The sequence below is a fragment of the Sarcophilus harrisii genome, chromosome 1, assembly GCF_902635505.1.
Source record: "Sarcophilus harrisii chromosome 1, mSarHar1.11, whole genome shotgun sequence".
NCBI classification, from domain to species: domain Eukaryota; kingdom Metazoa; phylum Chordata; class Mammalia; order Dasyuromorphia; family Dasyuridae; genus Sarcophilus; species Sarcophilus harrisii.
Window position 1 is genome coordinate 10,136,387 of NC_045426.1, and position 19,333 is coordinate 10,155,719.

At 38.1% G+C, this 19,333-nt stretch overlaps 1 protein-coding gene across 5 annotated transcripts in view; it reads left to right on the forward strand.

The window, feature by feature from the left end:
- CACNA2D3 (calcium voltage-gated channel auxiliary subunit alpha2delta 3) overlaps positions 1-19,333 on the forward strand; it is a 1,010,949-nt gene that overhangs the window by 507,980 nt on the left and 483,636 nt on the right. For all 5 annotated transcript variants that reach the window (XM_031952127.1, XM_031952119.1, XM_031952106.1 and 2 more), the window contains one exon: positions 17,208-17,297. In XM_031952127.1, the coding sequence (XP_031807987.1) occupies positions 17,208-17,297 (90 nt within the window). The remainder of the gene's footprint in view (positions 1-17,207; positions 17,298-19,333) is intronic.

Here is a 19,333-nt window from a genome sequence, read left to right on the forward strand (position 1 = left end):
ACACACACATGCCACCCTGCCGAGTCGAGACACAAAGCAGACCCCAGCTTCCCCACTCTGTCTGCTCCGGTTTCCCAGGCACTCACTGGTTTGTAATACAGGATTCTTTTGGACACATTTCCAACAGCGTCTGACAGAAACGGCCAGGATGAGGTAATATAATTCAGTGGCTTGTCCTTTCCTCCCCAATTTCGTGTCATGGCCACAAGGATACACACTGGTTTGTCCTCCCTAATTTCTTCTCAAGACCATGATGCACACTGGTTTTTCCTTCCCAATTTCTTCTTGTAGCCCCAAGGATACAAACTGGTCTTTTCTTCTAATTTCTTCTCAAGGCCATGATACACAATGGTCTTTCCTCTTCAACTTCTTCTCATGGCCACAAGGATACACACTGGTCCAAGACATTTGAACCTTTGCAGAGTGGAATAAATTAGATTTTAAACCAAGTGTCAACATTGACTTTCTGATGGAATTAAAGATTCTGGACATGGACTACATTCTGCTATGAAGTAATCCCAGCATTTGATACTGAAATGAGATCGCAGCAAATCCAAGTCTCTGGTATCAAATAGCGATATTCACTGTGCATTTTCAGAGAATCCATCTTGTTTAGACTTTGGCATTCCTGTTAAACAAATGCTCCCTTCAGATGTCTCGATTCGTTACACGTAGCGGAGGGAAGAAGTGGTGAGCAGTTCAGACGTAGTTCTATCACTGTCTGCATTTTCTCCACCAAATTATAAACATGTGGAGCTGCTGATTTTAATATCAGATTTTCTCCCTTTGGGCCAGAATGTTTTCATCTTTGAGAAACACCGTGTTATAGTTTGCCATCACCAGAGGGATCGAGCGACAATTAGAGCCGCTGTAGCTAGGGACTTGAGATAACCGTCTCACAAGAAACGTTTCATTTTTCATAAAAAAGGAATGACTGTGCATAACTCGCACATTGGGTTCTATGGGGCCCAGAGGGCAGAGGTAGTGGAAAGAGGCAAAAAATATTGCAGAGAGACAAATTTAGGGTTTCTACAAAGAAAAACCAAATCAAGCGTTGAACCAATGAAAGTTATCCAAAACTGAAATGGCCCTGAGGAGACTTGGGTTTCTTCACATTGAAGATCTTTAATAATAACAACAATAATAATAATAATGTAGTGATAGTGATGACGATGATGATGATGATGATGATGATGCATACTAATACTTGCTCTATAGGTCATTGGTGGGTTTTTCCAGTTTGTAGAGAAACGCTGAGGTCTCTTTCTGCTCTGGGATTCTCTAACTCTTTCCCCAGGGATATTATAAATCCTAAATTTCACCAAGAAATGGATTTTTTAAGTCAACTGAATTGCCAGGGAGCTTGGGAAATCTGGGGATGACTTAAAAGAATATGAGATTAATGGGTTAATTCTCCCATTAAAATAAACCCGTGCTACAGTAAATAACCAAACCAATCAGGGAAGGGAAGCATTAAGCCTCTTTTTGTTTTCATCAAAGAATCAATTAACAACACAAATTTGTGAAGCACTTCCTATATGTTAGCTTGGGTGATTGTTGAATGGCATCTATGCCTAGAACATTGAGTTTTGTTTTTTGGGGTTTTTTTTGGTATTATATGTTAAGAAGGAAATGGATGTGCTAGAGGGCATCTAGGAGAGGGTACTTGGTAGTGGAAGACCTTCAGTTCATGCCATAAGATATCTGATTGAATGAGTTTAGAATTTAGAATATTTTATTTTGAGAATAGACTTAGAATGGAATTGATATTTAGCTTCAAGTATCTGAAGGGCTAATGGAAGAAGGATCAATGTAATTCTACTTGGCCACAGAGAATGAAACAGGAATATTTGGATGCAAAAGAAAAATTGAGGCAAAATATGTGTGTGTATGTGAAATTATAAGTCTGACCATTTCATTACCATCTACTACAAGCTTCAGTAGCTCCCTACTGCCTTCAAATCAACTTCGTAATTCTTCTTTTGCTGATTAAACACTTTTCCAATGTGGAGGCCAACTTTCTTTCTATTCTGATTTCTCATTACTTCCCTATGTTCTTAGCAGAGTGGCTCATGGACTTCCAATATGACATTTCCATTTCCTCCTTGTGTGCCTGTGTTTACTCTGCTCCCCCATGCCTGACATTTTCTCCAGCCCTAGATCCCCCTTGGGAGCTTTGGCCCTTTCCCAGGCTCAGCTTTCCTACATATCTGATGCTCAGTCTTTCCTTATCCCATTAATTGTTCACGCACCAGTACCTTACATCACTTGGCGGATACTTTATATTTATTTATCTATCTGTGCTCCATCACCACTCTACTATGCAAAGGAAGGGATTATTTAGTTTTCATCTTTGTATCTTATATATTTGGTGAAGTGTTGGGCATAAAGCTGCCACTCAAATGCTTAGTGAATCAACTGAAAGTGACATTTGAGTCTAATGTAGAAAGATATATTTCCATCAAATGAATGAATATAGGGCAGAGGAGATGGTCCTTGAGCTGAGTCTTAAAGTTAGGGGTGAGGAAGAAGATTACACATTTTGGGCAGAGACCTGGAGGCCAGAAAATACAGAAGGTGCATGGTAGGGAAGGGGGGTGATGGTTAGTTTCATTTGGTTGTAGTATTATTTACACATACATATGTAATACATAAGTCTGGAAAGGGAAGACAGCCTTACATAGGTGGAGGGCCAGAAATGCCTCGGTGAAGGTCTTCAGTTTTTCTTTCAGTCAGAAAGAGGGGCTACTGATAAATATGACAAGGGGTGCAACACCATGAGAGCAGTGCATTTGGCAGTGCTGTGAAGGCAGCCTTGGAATGGGGAGAGACTGGCCCAAGAGGAGGCTTGGGTCATGAGGAAGGAAGATTAGTGATGGTGACTGTCTTCAGAAATAACAATCCCTTCTTATCAGTAGAATTGAAGTTGAGAGAATTTTTTTATTTCCATTCCACAAACGAGCTACTTTTGCTTAAAGTATCCTATTTCTCAGTTAAAATGGGCATTGAAATTAAAATAAGCCTTAAAATGTCCCCATGCTTTCTTTGAAAGACAATCCTTGGATAATAAAGTGTAGTTGAGAGATGCATCTTATTTCTGAAACTGCTTTAACCTTGGTTGAGCTTTGTCTCAGTTTGTAGAGTTCATATCAAAGTACTCTGTGCATTCATAAATGACCTCACAATAGATTGTTGCTGCCTCATATTACTGTGATGTTCAAAGAATGAAGTCTAGAGTGATGAAACAAAAATAGACCAAGTCATAATCACAATGCCAGATAGGGTCATTAATCCATGTACTTCCATCTGAGGATTATGGGACGTGGAAGCACAAAGCAAGAGATCATCAAAACAATTGGGTCTGTAGGGAATATTTAAGCTTTTATATAATCTTCCTCCTAAAAGCACATCCTATTTTTCAGTCTGCTCATTTCCCCCCATTATGTGGAGGTAAACATGTTCATTAATAAGCAGTAGGGGAAATCTGCTCTTTCTCTCTCTGATTTTAAGGCGATAATGACTCTTGCACATCTCTCAAATATATTCCTTTCTCTCTGCTGGCATTACCGCCACCCTGGTGTAGGCCCTCATCATCTCGCAGCTTGATTACTACAATAGCTACTGGAGGTAGGGGGATGACTGCCTGCTTCAAGTCTCCCCCAACTTCAATCCATCCTCCATTCAACTACTAACAAACTTTTCCTAATCATCGATCAATTCTGTCACCCTTCCCCACTCCTGATTCAATATATTAGTTTCTTATTGTCTCCAGGATTAAGTACACAGTACTTTATTTGACATTCAAAGCCCTCTATAACTTGATCTCTTCCTACCCTTCTAAACTTCTTAAACTTATTCCCTAACAAAAATGTTTGGTTTAGTGACCCTGAACCTGGCCATTCCACTATCAGGGCGGTCCATCACTCAGTTCTGGGCATTTTCTATCCCTCATACTGGGAGATCTCTTCTGTCACACTCCTGACATCCCCAGATTCTTTAAGTCCCAACTAAATCCCACCTTCTACAGGAAGCCTTCCTCAACCCTTCCTAATTCCAGTGCTTTCTCTCTTGCTATTAACCCTGCATATAGCTGGATTTATCTATATTTTTGTGCATATTGTATTCCCTATTAGACTGTAAACTCCTTGAAGGTGGGCACTGTCCTTGATTATTTTGTATCCCCATTATTGAGCACAGTGCCTGGCACATAGTAAGTACTTAATAAATGCTGGTTTTAATTAATCTTCTTCCCTGGGTATTATTCTGTTCAAGAAGTATGCTATTTAAATCCTGGTTATGCCCCTCACTATCTGACTTCTTTAGTCAGCCCTGCTTTGGTCGATGCCTTGGAAGATAAACAAATTCACTCGATAGATTGACAAGACCTGATTCCAAAGGCAGCACAGACGATGAAGTCAGGAGTTCTTTGTTCTCAATTGAGCTTTTTGCCCACGAAACTGTAGGACTGAATAAAAGGGCACCGGTAACTTGTTTCCCAGAGAGCAGTCTCCCAAGGAGCACCAAGGTCACCAGCAATACAAATGTCTTTATAGTCTAATGTTTATTGTTTAATGGCGGTAACATTGTGTGGGCAGATCGCCTTATCTAACCTGCCTAAGTCAGGTCTTCTTAAACTTTTTCCATGACCCTTTTGCCCAGGAAATTTTTACACTACCAGATATATAGGTAATTAATATAGATAATACAAATCAAAACATTTACTGTTAATAGATGATAAAGAAACTTATTTTAGAAAAAATTCTCTGTATACTTATAATTTTACCATTTGTTAAAGATAAAAGGAAATTTGCATATTAATAAGATGGATGTGATTGTTTATTTTTACATAAAGAATTAAATCTTGGTGGAATATTTGATATCTTATGGTGCTGCCATTTTTTTTTGAAACTCCCATTCAGTTATGTGCCCCCATATGGGGTTGTGATCCACAATTTAGGAATCTTTGACCTAAGGGATCATTGGAAAAGACAAACTTGGTCACTCCCATTCCTTCTGAGAGCTATTCTCACTATGACTGCACAGTTGTCATGTAGCTTTTTCCTAGTGCTCAGTCATTTATTTCCTTTTCTAATTGTAATATTTTATCATTGATTACTCCTTTATTAGGGTCCTTGCCTCTTTTCACTGCCTTGGTCAAATAAAATATTCACCAATATATTCTTGTACACCTGCCATTAACCATACACATTTTAGAGTTCTTAAATTGTGAAGAACAGGAAAGAAGAAATTCTATTCCAGAGAAGATTTGAGAAGGGAGATTCCTGCTCTTCTCACTCACCTTACTCTCTACCAAATGAAATTATATAAACTATTTTAAAAACAAGTTTCAACTAATTTGGTTTTGACATTTTAAATCTAGTTCTTAAGATCACAGAATAAGGAAAGTTGAGACTTGGAAGGGAACTGAGCCATATCGTTCAATCTACACCTTCCATATGAAAGGAATCCCCATTGTAACATTCTTGACAAGTGATCATCCAGTTTATATTTGAAGATCTCCATTAAAAAGGGAAACCCACCATCTTGGGAAGCAGCTCATTCTACTGTTGGACAGCTGTAGTCATAAGGAAATTGTTCTTGACCTCGAGCCTGAACTCATCTCTTTGTAATTTATTGTCTTAATATCTCCTAACTTATCTTGAATATCCAAAGCTTGCTAGTTATTTTTCTTCTGTCATTTCCATAAGTAGATTTCATTTCATTAGAAGTGAAAATTGAAACAGAAGAACTGAATAACTTTAATTTCTCTCTGTTGTCAATGATAATTACCCATTTGCCTCTAAACAAGTAGTCTCTTCTATGATTTTCCTTTAAAAATGCCTCCTAGATTTTCCTAAAAAAACTGTACCAAAATAATTTATTCTTTACACTATTTTTGCAGGTCTGTGCCACAGGAGTTTATTTATCTTTCCATGTTCTGTTTCATGGGGTGGCCATTCAGTGACCTAGAAGTTAGGATTTAGGACTTAGGACAGGCATTTTCCCCTCGTCAAGAGGTCATTAAAAAGGCTTTGAATATGTTGAGCTGCCTATTGGAAACTTTAGAAGAGGATATGGGTGAGATATAGACAGGTTATGATCTGGGTCATTGAAGGAAATATAAATATAGATTAAAGAAAATATAGTTCTACCGGAGTTGTTTGGCCAGTGTGTATTAGAGGAATAATCCGAATCTAGGCTATCAGATGTCAACAACAGCCAATATGCTCTGATATCTTTCTTCAATACCTACAGAATCCATGGGAGCATGGTTCAGAGGTCTAGACTTGGAAGGGATCTCAAAGGCCATCTTCTTTATCCCTCTAATTTTACAGATGAGGAAACCTAGGCTCAGGGAAATAAATTTGTCTTAATTCATATAGGCAGTAAATATTAGAGCTAAGATTGGAGCCCAGAAATTTCAGAACCATAGTTCTTTCCACTGGACTATATGAAGATTTCCATTCAACTTTTAAGGCAGGGAGAACATGAAAGGTGACAATGTTTATGACAAGACTGAAGAGCTAGTACACAAATCCCATACATTTGCATTGTATACTCTGATTATTTCTATTGCCAGTGGTACACATTTTTCCTCTTGGTTTCTTTACATTTGATGGGAAAAGTCCTGGATTGGGAATGATAAAACAGCAGAGAAAATGGAAAGGAGGATTTGAGGACTCTAAACTTGAGAGTCTTCCTTTTATACTTACTAAAGTTAGGGAAAATATATTCTATGCTGTCTGAAATGGGCGAATATGGAAAATATTCTATGTCCAACTTTCACGCTTTGATTTTTCTTGTCTGTTTTCACTTAAAAGTGATTTTCCCATTTGGCACAAATAGGATGTAATTTGCCAAAATGTTAATTCAATAATCTTCCTAAGAACATAAGGAATGTCAGCTGATCTTACATTCAGGTCAGTGGTCTCATCTCTTGTCTACTGACAGCATCCAATTTGATTGACATTGTGCTTAAAAGAATAGATCCATCCCCATAAGCATGCACAGCGTGCCTTTTAAAGGCTAAGAAATACACTAAGCACTGAGAATACAAATATATTCTTCAGCTCTTATCCTTAAGGAGCTTATATTCTATTTCTCCTTATATTTATTGCAGTTCTGGTATTGAAATTAATGAATTTAAATAGTGTTAAAACATTTTAACCTATTTCCCTTGCAGTAACGTTTTTAGTAATTTGTGACTTTCTACATGTATTCCTTTTTAAATATTTGTGTTTACATAATGCAGTAGTCCTGGATTTGTTGTCAGACAATCTGGGTTCAAATCTCAGGTCTGCTTTTTACAAACTGTATGGTTTTGGAAAAGTCAACTAATCTCTCCAGGCTTCTATTTCTATTCATGTAAAAATGATCAAATTGGAGTAAATGACTTTTTACATCTATTCTAGCTCTAAAACCTATTATCCTATTATATGTTTCTTTATTGCTTTTTGGTGCTTGAATAGTTAATGCAGCTTCTCAACCAGCTAATTTACTTCTTGGGAATAATCTTTCCCCAGAGAGGATCTGCTTTGTGGAGCAGACAAACTGATTCCCCTGGAGACACTTCCCCTATTTTTAATCAGAGAGGAATTCAAACATTTATTGTCCCTTCGTAGGCAGATAAGAAAAAAAAATATTGTTGCTAGTGGTCAACAAAGAGACAGATCAGTACATATCTGACTAAGTCAAAGGCTGGTGAGGAAGAATTGTCATTTCCTGAGAATTGCCTTCCCATCTTCCCTGTGATGAGTAGGATTTGAATATGCCCCCACAGTGCGTGAATCAGGGACCACAGGTCACCAATAATATGCCACTGTGCCAACAGTTTTCCCTGGAACTGTGTCTCCCACAACAGACATAGCTTGAGCAAAGATGTAAAAACATCCCTCCCCTCTATTTTGTTAAAGTCTGCTTGTAAAACAGAAAGGGTCACATTTTCTGATCAGTTGTTTATTTTTCATGATGTGCAATTTCATTTTATTTTTAAAAATAATGTTGCCTGCTCTCCTTTAGATGAGAATTGTTTATGGAAGTGACTTATTTGCAAGCGGTATTGCAGGCTACATTCTTTCCTATGCAGAACTCGGTCATAAATCCATCTTCCCGTGATTAAAAACCCATCTTCTAGGGGAGTAACAAGTCATGTTTAAATATATATATATATATATGTGTGTGTGTGTGTGTGTGTGTGTGTGTGTGTGTGTATCTTTAAATAATTTACAAATAAATTAACATTCATTAAAAAACTGAGTTTCAAATTATCTTGCTTCCTCCCAACTCCTGCCCTTGACAGGGCAAGCATTATGATATTGATTATATTTGTGAAGTATAAAACATTTTTTTCCACATTAGTCATGTTTCAAAAGAAAACACAAATAAAATAAAATAATAAAATAAGGAAAGTAAAAAAGTAAGCTTTATTCTGCATTAAGAGTTTGTCAGTTTTTTTCTCGGAAGAGGAATATTATTTTCCATCATAAATTTTTGAAATTACCTTGGATCATTGTCTTATTGGGAATAGTTAAGATATCACACTTGATCATTGCACTATATTTCTATTCTCTTACTTCTGCTTATTTCACTTTGTCTAAATATATATATATATATATATATATATACACATATATGTGTGTATATATGTATGAATATATATATATATATATATATATATATATATATATATATATATAGCATCCCAGGATTTTCTAAAATCATTTTGCCTGACATTTCTTAAAGGACCATAGTATTCCATTACAATTACATGCCTAATATTCAGTCTTTCCCCAACTGATGACATCTCTTGCTAGCACACAAAGAGCTGCTATAAATATTTATATGTACATAAGTTCTTTTTCCTTTTTCTTTGATGTCACTGGATGTAAACCTCATAACGGTGTTGCTAGGTCAAAGAATATGCAGCTGTGTCTTATACCATGAAATAACAAAGATAGACATTTGAGGATGCAGAATATCACTTCCTTTTTGTTTCTCACAATCTGAAAACATTCTCTTAATAAATTTATACATAGTTCATTAGTCAAGAAACAGTTGTGAGTGCTTATTCTGTGCATGAACTACTATAAATGTTGAGGATACACTATTTGCCCCCAAGAAAAAGACAGAAAGGAGAGAAGGAAGGATAGAGAAAAGAAGAAATGTAGGAAGGAAGGAAGGAATGTGCAAGGGAAGGGAAGGGAAGGAAAGGGAAGGGAAGGGAAAGGGAAAGGGAAAAGGAAAGGGAAAGGGAAAGGGAGAAAGGGAAAGGGAAAGGGAGAGGGAGAGGGAGAAAGGAAAAGGGGAAGGGAGAAAGGGAAAGGGAGAGGGAGAGGGAAAGGGAGAAAGGGAAAGGGAAAGGGAGAAAGGAAAGGGGAAAGGGAGAAAGGGGAAAGGGAAGGGGGAAAGGGAGAAAGGGGGAAAGGAAGAAAGGGGAAAGGGAAAGGGGGAAAGGGAGAGAGGGAGAAAGGGAGAGGGAAAGGGAAAGGGAGAGGGAGAAAGGAAAGGGAGAAAGGGAAAGGGAAAGGGAGAGGAAAGGGAAAGGGAAAGGGAGAAAGGGAAAGGGAAAGGGAGAAAGGGAAAGGGAGAAAGGGGGAAAGGGAAAGGGAGAAAGGGAAAGGGGGAAAGGAAGAAAGGAAGAAAGGGGGAAAGGGAGAAAGGGAAAGGGGGAAAGGAAGAAAGGAAGAAAGGAGAAAGGGAGAAAGGGGAAAGGGAGAAAGGGGGAAAGGGAAAGGGGAAAGGGAGAAAGGGGAAAGGGAAAGGGAAAGGGAGAAAGGGAAAAGGGAAAGGGAAAGGAGAAAGGGGAAAGGGAAAGAGAGAAATGGGAAAAGGAAAAGGGAGAAAGGGGGAAAGGGGGAAAGGAATAGGGGGAAAGGGGGAAAGGGAGAAAGGAGAAAAGGGGGAAAGGGAGAAAGGGGGAAAGGGAAAAAGGGAGAAAGGGGGAAAGGGAAAGGGGGAAGGGAGAAAGGGAAAGGGGGAAAGTGAAAGGGGGAAAGGGAAAGGGGGAAAAGGAAAGGAGGAAAGGGAAAGGGAAAAGGAAAAAAAAAGGAAAGGGAAAGGAAAAAGAAGAAAGAAAGGGAGGGAGGCAGGAAGGAAGGGAGGAACAGAAGGAGGGAGGGAATGAAGGAAGGAAGGAGAAAGGTAGAGGAGAGAGGGAGGGAGGGAGGGAGGAAAAAAAAGAACGCTAACCTGAAGGAGCTCATATGTTAATGAGGGAAACTGTGTGTGGGTAAGATGTTTTCCTTCAGTATGCATATGTTTTATTACATATTGTATATGGATATTGTCAATGGTTTGTGGCTTTAATTTGACCTGGTGATTGCCAGAATGTGGCACTGGTGAAAAAGTATTAAGTCCATAGATAGAGGGATTGGGTTAAGATTCGAGCTCTTAACTAGCCATGTGATTCTAAGTAAATCAAGTCATCATGCTCTCCCTCAGTTCTCTCCACTCTAAGATAAAGAGGATTTGTCCAGATGCCCTCCAGGTTCTTTTGAGCTTTAAATTGTCAATGATCATAGTTTGTAGTATTGTGCAATAAAATATAGTTTGCATGCATGCAGCACACACACACACACACACACACACACACACACACACATCTATTCACATTTCCCTTAAGCAGAATATGCAGGCCTTTAAAACAGTGTCTTTATTTTTATTTGTACACCAGAGTCTCATACAACACATCAAAAACTACCGTTGGATCATAGGTTTATAACTGAAAAGGACCTTGAAACATACCTAGTCCAAGCCCCTCATATCATAGATGAGGACTCTGTGGCCCAGAATGGTGAAATGTCCTGCCCACAGTGTCTTTCAGATAAAAAAAAATAAAGAAAATAAATACAAAACATGCCATCATCATAGAAATTAATTGGAAGACAAAGAGACCTTTGATTTGGTGTAACAAAAGGGGTGCCAGAGTATACAGAGCTCCAGGCTTGAATTCTTCCCAGGTTCAAATACAGCCTCAGACACTTACTAGCTGTGTGACCCTGGCCAAGGTACTTTGGCCTGTTTGCCTCAATTTCCTCATTTGTAAAATGGGCTGGAAAAGGAAACAGCACACCAATTTGATATCTCTGTTAAGAAACCTCCAAGTGCGGTCAGGAATAGCCAAATATGACTGAACTACAACCAAGCCAGGTATATTTGCTATGGAAAAATAAATATTGGCTCTGGAGTCAAGAACCTGTGTTCACATACTTCCTCTGATACTCACCATATGTGACCTCTGGTAGGTGTCTTACAATCTCTGGGCCTCAGTAGTGTGATCTATAGAATGGCCTTCTATCATTTTATGTATGATTTTGGGCAAGTCATTTCTCCTCAATGGTCCCTGTTTTCCTCAAGAGTAAAATGAGAGGCTCAGACTAAATTCCCACTAAAGCCGCGACCAGGTCTAGAGATAATATCCTAACAGGATGCTGTCTTTCAAGGTTTGGTTGCTATTTTCTATCTGCAAGTTTGAAGAATTGCTATAATTTTGACAGTTTCCGTGTATTTAAAAGCTGTATTCCTCTTTTTTAATGTATCAATTAGTTGTGCTCATTTCCCCCTCTCTTTAAAAATGCTTTTTGTTATATAGTATGGCTCTCTGACATATGATTATCTCTTGGGCAGCTAAGTGGTGAAATGGATTGAGCATCACATCTGAAATCAAAAAGATGGATCTTGATGAATTCAAATGTGGTCTCAAATATTTATCGGTGTGACACTGGGCAAGTGATTTGACTCTCTTTGCCTCAGTTTCCTTATCAGTAAAATGACCTGAAGAAGGAAATGACAAACCATTCCAGTATCTTTGCCGAGAAAAATTCCAATGGTGTTATAGTTAGATTTAGTTGAAAAGTGACTGACAACAACAATGATGGCTCCCTGGAAGGAAGGGGGGAGGAAGGTTGCTGGGGATAACAATAATGATGTTAGAAATAGAACATCAATAAGTTGTCATTAAGTTAATATCAAAAACTCATTTATAGAAAGTAAGAAAAGGAGAACACCAACAGTAAGTAGAATGCAGGGCTAAGAGGAGATGGATTATTTTCAAAGCTATTGAAGAAGTTTAAAAAAAAAGATAAAGACAGAGTTCTTCAATCAGTAGATCAATGAGTTCTTCAGTCAATCAATAAGTTCTTCAATCAGTCAGTCAATGAGTTCTTCAATCAATCAATCACTGAGTTCTTCAATCAGTCAATCAATGAGCAGTGAGCTCTGCTCCTGGCAAAACTCTGTGCTCTGCTCTCTGGCTATACCTACAAAAAGAGCGATGAATGGTGTTTGCCCCTAAGAAGTTTACCTTCTATTGATGGAAATAGCATCTAACCATACCAGTAAGCATAAAATGCATAGATCAGATGTGCATGTCTGGTAGAGGCTTAACAGTGGCCGAGAAGGGACCCACTAGAGAGGATGGCTTGACCGTAAGGATGTACAACCTGAAAAGAAGCACAAGAGTCTTCGTCTAAGGCACAGACTATAGAATCTAAAATATGGATCTGGTTAATATTAGACTAACGCAAACAAAACCAAAAAAAATTACAACCAACCTTGTTTCAAAGGAGAATTATGGAAAACCATCTGACATATTGTTATATTTTACTCAGAATACTCAATAATAAAAGGAATTGTTGCCCCGAGGTTCTCCTTCCTGAGGCATGAGACTGCAGACAGGGGAAGGTTAGCAGACAGTTATTATTAAAAGGTGGTGCTGGATAAACTATTGTGCTTGGATACAATTAGATGCAGTTGACACAGATGACATCAGATGAGCAGAATGCACATGCAAGGGTAGGGTTTTGCTAAATCCAACTAACTTGGGGCCTTATTATTACCAGTCCCTCTGGAGGCTCCCAGGTGGCTCAGCATTTGAAGCCAGAGGAGCCCCAAGGGCTGGAACCCCTTTACTAGATTTCCAATGTGGGCTGCTCCAGAAGGTCTGGCCACCTTCAATGGCAATTGTCCTGAGTTACATTGAGGAATATTTCGTCTAGCCAAATGCAGAATAATGAAATTTTTGTAGATTAATTAAAGAGGTTCCACCTTCGTTTTCAGTGGCCTGTTAAGTTCAGAATGATTCAAGGGTGCTATGGGAGCTGAGAAAGCTCACTTGAACTCTAGCTACACCAACATCTGCAGAGGTCTAGTGGACCTGGATGTTCTGGTGCGGACCTGGGTAGTTTGATGTCTGTAATCCCCTCATCCCTGTCAGGGCAGACTAGGAGCCAAGAGAGGAACTTGCAAAGAGACAAACTGAGGCTTGGTGTAAAAAGGCAGAGTTAGGCTTGGAGAGATTTCCTAACACTGAGGATTATCTAAAAATGGGATGGACAGCCTCCAGAGATGATGGGCCTCCTCTCTTTAGAGGTCCCCAAGTAGGCTAAAGGACTGTTTAAGGCAAAGTTATTGAAGGGATCCAACTGAAGGGATGTTGGATTAATCAGTTGCCAATGTATCCTCCATCTCTGTGATGAGATGATTTCATAAATATTTATTTACATCTCCAGAGTACAAAAGACTTTACAAGAGGTTAAGAGGGGATACAAGTAACCTGCTGATTCCGAGCTCAGTCCTCTCACTATTGATTGAACCTTGACTATGTACTTATGACTAGCAGAATTGTAAGTTGTACTTTTGGTTTCTGACATAACCATTGTCCATGGCAGGCAACACCATTATGAAATGTATTTTGTAATTTGTGATATTAAAAAACACAAAATGCAATTGAGACAAATTCACTTGAGTTTGTTTTCTAACTTTAATGAGATACTAAAGTGGCACATAGTCTTGATTCAGACCTGGAAGGGATCTTGGAGTTCACTTCATTCAGCTCATGATATTTAGGGTTACCATATTCTTTCTTTTTCCTTGGGAATAGCTCAAGGAGAGTCCCTCTCCTAACAGTCTGAAAAAGAAAAGGTAACATTGGATTGTTATTCATTGTTTCCAGGGAGGAGCGTCTCAGCTTGTGGAAGGTAGTGGAGAGGGAGAATATATCTTCTGGAAAAGAGGAAGGGAAATGGAAGCTCTGGGGAGAAAATAGGGTAATGCAGGACAAATTGGAAATTTCCTTATGTGACAGTATGAGAGAGGGTGAGATTGAGCAGGCTACAGTCTGCTTTCTTTACAGCTTCATGGAACTGGACCCTTCTTTTTCCTCGTCCTTAACCAGCCTCTGAGCTAGTACTCCCTGGGCTTATTTCTATTCTGCTGAAGGAGAGCATGTGTTAAAATTGTGAGCCCTCTAATTTCTGCCACCTAAATTTCTCCCCCTGTGGCAAAGCCTCACGGATCTGGCTTAGTTACACCTTTGACACCTGTAGTTCCACGAACCCAGAGCCGTATTAGGAAAATAGTCCAATAGGATCTTGGCTTTGAGGCAGAAGAAGGAACATAGTCCACATCATACACCAGGGAGAAGTAACATGAGACTTAGAACAGGAATGTAATTCCTAATTGCCCATGGAAAAGCCAGATTCCATTTGGCAGACCATGGGAGAAACAGACCAGGCTTCATAAAACAATTCACTGAGACGAGCCACCTGATAAGTCCAACTGTTTAATGCAGAGTTTTCCGTAACAAAATGTACTCAATTGTAATGAGTGGGTGTTCCTCTCTAGTTCTTGATTGCATGTTCTGGGCCCAACCAGGAGCCCAAGAATATGGTCAGGAAAAACCATCGCACTTGTTTGGGTAATTACCCTCAAACATTTCTTATTTGGTTTTCGGCTTTTTCCTCCCTCATAACACCTCTAACGAGTGTCCTCATGTGGCACAGACTCTGTTGACTGTGGAAACAATTATTCATCTTAGTGGAAAAGAGTTGGGATGGGTCAAGAAGAAAAAAAAAAAAGAAATGTTGATTCCATTGTGTTCTTTTCCTTGACCTCTTAAGTGGCTCTCTGTCTCTCTCTCTCTCTCTCTCTCTCTCTCTCTCTCTCTCTCTCTCCATCTCATTCTAGAATAGCCAGAGAGCCAGAGGGCAGGAGTCTTGTGCTCAGAATGAGGGACACCTGGCCTGCAGTCCTGCCTCTGACACAAAGTGACTGTGTGACTTTAAGATGGTCACTGAGCTGTTTTAGGCCATTCTCTATTGTAAAGCTACCCCAGCAGAATTGCTTCATCCATGAATCCTAGATTCATAGAACCTTAGATCTATAAATAAAACCACACTTGCATCTTCCATCTACTTATCTGTTTGTGCCTGTTTGTCTGTCTATTTATCCATCTTTCTATCCACCTACCTATTTATCTATCTATGAAACTTTCTATCTGTCCATCCATCCATCATCTATCTATTCAGCTATCCATCTATTCATCCATCCATCAATCCATGTTTCTATCTGAGACCCAAATTCAGAGATACAGACAGAATGACCAGCAAATACACATGAATACAGTCTCTCTCTCTCTCTCTCTCTCTCTCTCTCTCTCTCTCTCTTTTCTCTCTCTCTTTCTTTTTTCTCTTTCTCTCTCTCTCTCTCACACACACACACAGAGAAAGAGAGAGAGAGAGAAGAGAGTCAGAAATCTGCTCATTAATTTAACAAAAAAGGAAGAATTCTCCATCTGCTTAATCAGACAGATTGCTCTGTGGAACAGCTTGCCCGAATTTTGGGATAATGTCACACACACACACAGACATTCTGTAGTGCGGTAAACACCTAGGGGACTCGCTCTTTCAAAAAGGAAAAAAAAAAAAAGAAAGAAAAAAAGTTGAAGGGCCGGGTAACTGTGATAACCGTGGATAAATTTGTCTATTACTTGCCAATATCTCCCTAGCCTCTGCCTTTGACAATAATAATTAGGCAAGGACAAGATGTCCTGAAATAGCTTCTGCAATAAATAAATAATAAATTATATATAGTAACATACAAATACATAATGTAATATTATATATATTTAAAAATAACAAATTATCAAGTGTTCATTATGTGTCAGGTACTATGAAAACTCTAAGGCCATAAATACAAAATGTAACATAGACTTTGCACCAAGAAACTTATATTCTACCAGGATAAGGTATAACATAAAGGAAAATGAAAAGTATAAGGAGAAGGGTAGCAAGGATACATGATCAGAAACTGAAAGGATAATTTGGTAGAGAGCAAGATGAAGTGAAAGCTAACCTTTCAGAGCTCCAGATCTCAGGAGTAATGTCTGAGTTCTTGTGGGGTAGGAGGAAGAAGATGGCTAAAGGGTAGACTATGTGGTATAGACATAACATTGATTCCCCTTCTCCAAGTCCCATTATAGAACCCAGTCTCTTTTCTGGAGGAGATTCCTGTCTGCATACTATAAACAGCTACAACTGATCCCTTCTTACTCTCATCTTCTCCCCCCTACCAATACTCCCTCCTTTCCTTACTTCCCATTTCTGTTAGAGCAATAGGAAAATAGAATTTAGATCTGGCTATCTGCCTTTCTCCTCCACTAAAAATGGATTTGATCTTGGAAGAAAGAGAAATAGGACCTTCCCTTCTAGTGATTCCTTCTTTTTTCCTTCTCTGAAACAACTTTAATAATAAATGACATTATATTATGCTTTGGGGTTAGCAGAGTACCTTTGTTTACATGAATAACCCCAGAGTTCCTGATGAGTTTGCTTTTTATTTATCACCATCACCATCATATCTCACCAGAGATCTCTAAATTCAATATTTGAAAGACTGTATTATGGAATAGTGATTAAATCCATTTTGTCTGATGTTGTAGACAGAATTAGATGGGTATAAGTTACAAATGGGCAAATTTAGTCTTGAGGTTAGGAAAATTGCCTAGTTATTAAAGTAGTCTCAGAGTAGAAGAAAGAGATGGTCAATCCCACGTCAATGGAAGCCTTCAAGGGTCTAGATGGATGATTCTTATTCCTGCACACAGTAGAAGGTTTTCTTGGGTAAGCACATTGGATGAAATGTTGGACACCAATTTGATATTCTTTGACTCTATTATCTTTAGATCAACTACTCCCCTCATCATCATCATCATCTTTTTTTTTAAAGAAAAAAAATAATTTAATGGTGCAAGCCATTTAATACAGCTTTTCCATTTTATATGATTATAAGGTATGTCAGAAGGGAAAGAAGTAATTTCAATCCTGTTTTAATATGAAAAAACTCACTTTAGTTTTGCTCCTGTCCTTGAATTGTAGGGTGCTATTTGTGCTAACATTACAAATAAATGTCTTCTTGTTTTGTCATTTCAGCATTTCAGAGAACATCTGGACAAACTTTCTGCCAAAGGAATTGGGATGTTGGACATTGCTTTGAATGAGGCCTTCAGTGTGCTCAATGAAGTAAGCTTCTGACACTGTTTTCTCATCTACAGAGTCTGGATTTTGTTTGAACATACTATCATAGTTAAGTTAGATATTCTTGTATATACATACACATATACACATGTAAATTCATGCATTCACATATGTGTATTGGTATATGTGTTTATAGTTATATTTATATCAATATATCTGCAGGGCACCTTGGTAGCACAGAACATAGAGTAATTAGGAAGACTGGAGTTCAAATCCAGCCTCAGATGCTTATTAGTGTGCGACCTGAGCAAGTCACTTCATCCTATTTTCCTTATTTTCCTTATCTGCAAAATGAGTTGAAGAAGAAAATGGTGAACCAATCCAGTGTATCTGCTGAGAAAACCCCAAACAAGGCAAGCAAGAGTGATACAATTGAAACAACTGAACAATAACAGCAATATATGCCTTCATGTATACATATATCTATTGTTATCAAGCCATGTAGATAGAACCAAATCAATCATGTTTAAGTCAAGAGATATGTGCTAAGAACCTTCTAGATGCCAAGCAGTGGGCTAAAGTGAATATTCAAAGACAAAAATGGGACAATCCCCAGCCTAGAATGTTCACATTTTGGACATCGCAATTGAATTTGCACGTTTTGTTTTAAATCAGACAGGCTGGGAATGTGATCCAGTTATTTTAGTCATTGTGAATATCCTGGTGTGAAGGACCATGTGTGTGACCCAATCCACCACTTGAGGAGCTGGATTAAGAATAAAAGTAGCTCAGAATCATCATTATTATTCTTAACACCATCAACCAAACTAGCATTTTGATGGCTCTCCAAAGTTTTCAAAGCTTGTCCCATAAGTTATCTCACTTGAGCCTAACAATAATCTAGGAAGATGGTGGATATGTCTACTCCAGTTATACAGATGGGGAATTTGAAGCTGAGAAAACTTTGGTCATTTTCCCAGGATCACACATGGATTTATTATTTGCTCTTGTTCAATTTATCTTTCCAAGAATTGAATTTAATGCTTCTCCTCCTTACCAATATTTACCGTTCAGAAATAAGAAAAATTTGATTTTTTGAATATAATTTTCCTTCAAAAATTAATTTTATAAATGACTTTGTCTTTACATATGAATTTCCAACCTAATGAAATAACAGTTCCCCACATGTGGCTGAACAACTCTCTGACAAAAGAATGGATGTGTTCCCTCTTCCCTTTCCAGAATGTTTCATTATAAATACTTTGCAATCAGCTTCCTTTTAGTGTTCTTTTCACTTACATTAATGTTATCATTGTTCATACTTTTATCCTGATTTTGCTTCCTTAGATCTCTCTTATTTCTTCCTGTTTTTCTCTCAATTCTTCACATCTGTGTTATTTATGGTGCAATGGAGATGTGTTGTACCTTTGTATCATAATTTGTTTATCTATTAAAAGTCTAAAGGCAATCATCTTTATTGAGTTTTCCTACAATAAATACTGCTGCTATAAATATCCTTATATAGGTGAGTCCTCTCTTTGTATCTTTGACCTCTTTGGGGTGTATGGCTGGTAGGGGAAATCACTGGATGAAAGGATATAAACAGTTTTGATGAGTTTTCTACCCAAATTCCAAATATTTTTAAGTTTGTGACTGATCCCATCAATATTTAATGTGTATGTGCTCTATTAGCCTAATTCAACTTCCATTTTTACTATCTTTGGAATATAATTTTCTCAGTTTAAATTCATGAAAACTGTCTTCATTTCTATATCGAAAACCAGAAATGCCTCAAAATCATAGAAAATGTGTCTATTCCATGGTATATTTTACTATTTCCCAGTATGTTACTATTTTGAACTCGATTGTATTATAGTATAGGTATTGTGAGTTCAAGTAAAGTTAATGGCTGTCTCTTTCCCCACCTTGTGAAGCTTTGGTACAATCTTAAAAAGAGCTGAATCAGAAGAGATTGATAAAAGCCATATCTGTCTATGGCATTTGATTTAACAAAAGTTGAACAACCCAGTGAGCATTGATTAGTAAAAGAATCCTTATTTCTTTGTTGTTTTTATTCTTTA